The 4,536-nt window shown below is 37.7% G+C and overlaps 1 protein-coding gene across 1 annotated transcript; it reads left to right on the plus strand.

Moving 5' to 3' along the window:
- Positions 1-648: 648 nt before the first annotated feature.
- On the plus strand, positions 649-1,275 carry LOC109190310. The gene has a single exon (XM_019340781.1). It carries the CDS (start codon positions 649-651, stop codon positions 1,273-1,275), a length of 627 nt encoding a protein of 208 aa, XP_019196326.1.
- Positions 1,276-4,536: the final 3,261 nt, after the last annotated feature.

Consider the following 4,536-nt stretch of genomic DNA (forward strand, 5'->3'; position numbering starts at 1 on the left):
ATGAAATAGATGAATGAATAAAGTGGCATATTGAACCTATATCCTAGAAAGTCAGTAGTCTTGTTGTTTCAATACATATGTTGAGAATTACATGCTATCTGGTCAAATATAAAGTTCTTTACAATATACATAATTAAAGTCAGTCCTAAGCAAGACAACATCTGAATGGCTAATCAAAACAAAGGGTGTAGGAGATTCAATGACAATAAAATACCTCGACTGGAAGATGTAGTGATATAGGTTTTTTTTTTTTTAATAAATCTTCACTCATATAGAGTTTTCTGAACCATGATTAATTCGCAGATCAGTGCCAGCATACTATTGAGTTTTTACCTACTAACCTACTGAGTGCAAAATCTAAAAGGCAATAAATCATGCTTGTTTTCTGTACTGACACATTGACCTGTTTGTTTCACTTGTTAAGATTTAGTCTACGCCTCTTATTTTTTCCTGGTTTGTGTTTATTCGTTTTTCCTAGTCTTAAGGTTCAGGTGTAACTGTTCCTTTCTTTTTGGCTTTGTATGAGTATTTAAACTCTTGTGGTTACAGTCAATAATACTGAAACTCACTTTCACACATGGTATCACAGCCATTACTCTAACGAGAAAATAATCAATTTTTTTTTCACCCCCCTCTCTTTAATTTCCCATGGCTGGTTCCACTACCTCAAATATCGTTAATGTTCATGCCACCACCCACCTCCCAATCAAACTTACCTCAGCCAATTTTCCGATTTGGAAGAAGCAGGTTGAATCCACGCTTATCGGCCTTGACCTGCTTGGCTATGTTACCGGTTCCACAGCTGCCCCGGCTAAGTATTCCGATGCAGCTCGCACTGTGTTGAATCCAGCCAACACCAATTGGTTCAGACAGGACCAGATTATTCTCAGCGCGATCCTGGGTAGTCTCTCCGATGTGCTGCAACTGGTCATTTCGTCTGCCACCTCTGCGCATGATGCATGGACTCGTCTGTCCACTAATTGTGCCGCTGCGTCTCGGAGTCGAGTAGTTTCGTTGAAAGCGAAACTAGCCAAAAACCCCAAGGCCAACCGGTCAATTGAGTCATATATGAGGGATATGCGAGCCATGGCCGATGACCTGGCCCTTGCTCAAAGCCCTGTCGCTGAAGAAGACCTCGTAGTGCATATATTCACGCAACTGGGCGCTGAATACAACCCGATTGTGGCAGCTCTGCGGGTACGCACAGATCCTGTTTCATTTGGTGAACTGCATGACGTGCTCACCGACTACGAGAGGTTGTTGAAAGATAATTAAACAATCTCACAAATTCATATGCCGACTGCTAACGCTACTCAACGGCGTTTTAATGGCTCGGCTGACGCACAAAACACCAATCGGTGAGGCCGAGGTGGATTCACGTCTTCAGGGGGCCGCCATAACCAGTCACGGTCTTTTGGGAACCGGCCAGCAAGATACTGCAATTACTGTGACTATCCTGGGCACGACACAAAATTTTGCAGGAAGCTAGCCAAATTTCTAAAAGAAAATAATGTGGCTGTACTCGAGCCGCAAGGTATCGGGCGTCAATCTCCTACGGTTCATACTACTTCTACCACGATTCCGCCCACACAATCGTGGCTCATGGACACAGGGGCCTCGCATCACACAGTGAATGATGCCATGTCCCTACACTCACTGTCGGACTACATCGGGCCTGATGAGATAATGCTGGGTGATGGTAAGTCTCTCTGAATCTCACATACTGGGTCAGTTTCAATCCCTTCAACTAGTCGGTCACTTCTGTTGTCTAATGTATTGTGCGTTCCTAGTCTCTAACAAAATCTTATTTCAGTTTCAAAGTTGTGTAAGACTAACTCTGTCTCGGTTGAATTCTTTGACACGCATTTTGTTGTCAAGGATCGGCAATCGGGAACTCCTCTCGTACAGGGTCCGGTCGTGAGTGATGTCTACAGCTTCCCAGCTCAACGGTTTCAAGTGAATATAACCACCAAGTCTTCTTTGTCACGCTGGCATCATCAGTTTGGTCACCCTAGTTCAAATATTCTGGCTCGTTTGCTTAGAAACAATAATGTATATTTTAAGCCTGATGAACTTAAAATATTTGCGTGTACCTCTTGTCACATCAATAAAAGTCACAAAATTCCATTTTCCTTTAGTTCAATGTCTAGTACCCGTCCGTTGCAATTAGTTTACACAGATGTGTGGAGCTCGTCAACGACTTCGATTGACGGGTTTAAGTACTATGTAAATTTTATCGACCACTACTGTAACACCCCGTGTTACGGCCTTTAATCCCGAATTAATTATTTATTTAATTTCACTAATTATAATTAAAAAGGATTTTATTTGATTAGAAATCTCTTTAATTAATTAATGTGGTCCACCACGGATCGTGGACCCTTGCCTAAACTATAGTCATAAGCCCATTATAAATAAAGAAAGTCAATATTTTACTAACCAGATCCTAATTAGGAATCCTAGGCCTACACATCTATTAGGAATAAAGAAAGTATACCTTTACTATTCAGATTATGGTTAGGATTTCCTTTTATCAATTAATATAGTCCACCATGGACCATGGATCCTTATCCCTAAAACAAGTCCTTATTCCTATAAGGAATAGAATTAGTAAACCCATACCATTCAGACCCTAATTAGGACACCTAAATATATATATATATATATATATATATATATATATATATATATATATATATATATATATATATATATATATATATATATATATATATATATATAAAAGGACATAGGAGGCACCTAGAAGTCACACCACAATAGATATCACCACACAAGAATTCCCAAGGGACTCCCCACCACCAAGCCTAGGGAGATCAAAACGGATGGAAATCTTAGGGAAGAACCTTAATTAGCCAAGGGATGATTAATTAAGGCTAAGAGGTAACCCATGTCTTAACAAAACCTATTTTCTTTGCTATAATTATCTTCTTTGGCTTCTTCTCTACGCTTGTGTCGTGATGAATCGTTTATAATATTGATGATATGATCTTGATGATTGATGAGATGATTTTATGTGTGATCTTGATGATCTTGATGATGATAAGAGGTTCTTGATGATTATGTGATTTTCTTGATGAATTTTGATGTTTCTTGATATTAAAAAGATGAACTATGATTTTGATGATTTGATTATGATTGGAGCCCTAGGTCAAATTGGGGATTTCGTATTGTGTTATTCTTGATATAATTGGGTGGGATTTCGCATGTTCGGGTGTTGATTATGTTTAGAAATCATGACAGGATGTGTGCTATATGATTCTTGCTTTTGATCCGTTAATTGTCTACGTGGTGTCATCAATTGCATTTAAAAGTGTCTAAGCATGGTTTCGGGTTCTACAACGGATCCCGGGACGTTTATTTTGATAAAGAGTCAGTGGGGGGTAGGGGGACCCGCCACATACCCGCTGCCCGAAAAGGACACCGCCGGTAGCGGGCAGCCGGCGACTGCCCGCCGGGCACCCGCTACCCGGAGGTTTGTCGCCGGGGGGCAGCAGGCAGGTGGTCCTCCACCCACCGGCTACCCGCTGGAATTTGCCCACCTTGGGTCTTCGGCTTCCCCGTTTGATATTTTCTCGACCCTCGTGGTGTCCCAACGGACTCCGTTTATCGTGCCTAAAGTCTAGTTTGATGTTTCGGATATCATTCGTAGGATAAACGAGTCTTATATATATATATATATATATATATATATATATATATATATATATATATATATATATATATATATATATATATATAGATATAGATATATATATATATATATGTATACGTATATATATATATGTATACGTATATATATATGTATACGTATATATATATATATATATATATATATATATATATATATATATATATATATATATATATGTATGTATATATATACATATATATATATATATGTATACGTATATATATATGTATACGTATATATATATATATATATATATATATATATATATATGTATATATATATATATATATATATATATATATATATATATATATATATATATATATATATATATATATATATATATATATATATATATATATATATATATATGTATATATATATATATATGTATATATATATATATATATATATATATATATATATATATATATATATATATATATATATCACATGCTAGTTTAATTGGTATCCCGTTGGCCTAGGTGAAAGAAGTATGAACCCCTTAGGATTATTCCTAGTATGTGGATGACCACGCGTAGGTTTCATTATACGTTTTCTCCCCTTTCCCAATGTGTTAATATGGGTTGCATGTGCTTGCTATGTGTTATGTGTGCATGATACCCCAATTTGGTTGTGATCAAATTGGTTATTCCTGAGCTGCGGTTCAGAAGCTAGCTGCGGTCATAATTACACTCTCGGGCTGCGGTCCACCGTTCGGTTGCGATCAAACGTTTTACATGAGCTGCGGTTCATATTCCTGGTTGCGGTCAGACGAACACTCTTGGGCTGCGGTCCACTGTTTGGTTGCGATCAAACATTAT

This window comes from Ipomoea nil, unplaced genomic scaffold, assembly GCF_001879475.1.
Source record: "Ipomoea nil cultivar Tokyo-kokei standard unplaced genomic scaffold, Asagao_1.1 scaffold0202, whole genome shotgun sequence".
NCBI classification, from domain to species: domain Eukaryota; kingdom Viridiplantae; phylum Streptophyta; class Magnoliopsida; order Solanales; family Convolvulaceae; genus Ipomoea; species Ipomoea nil.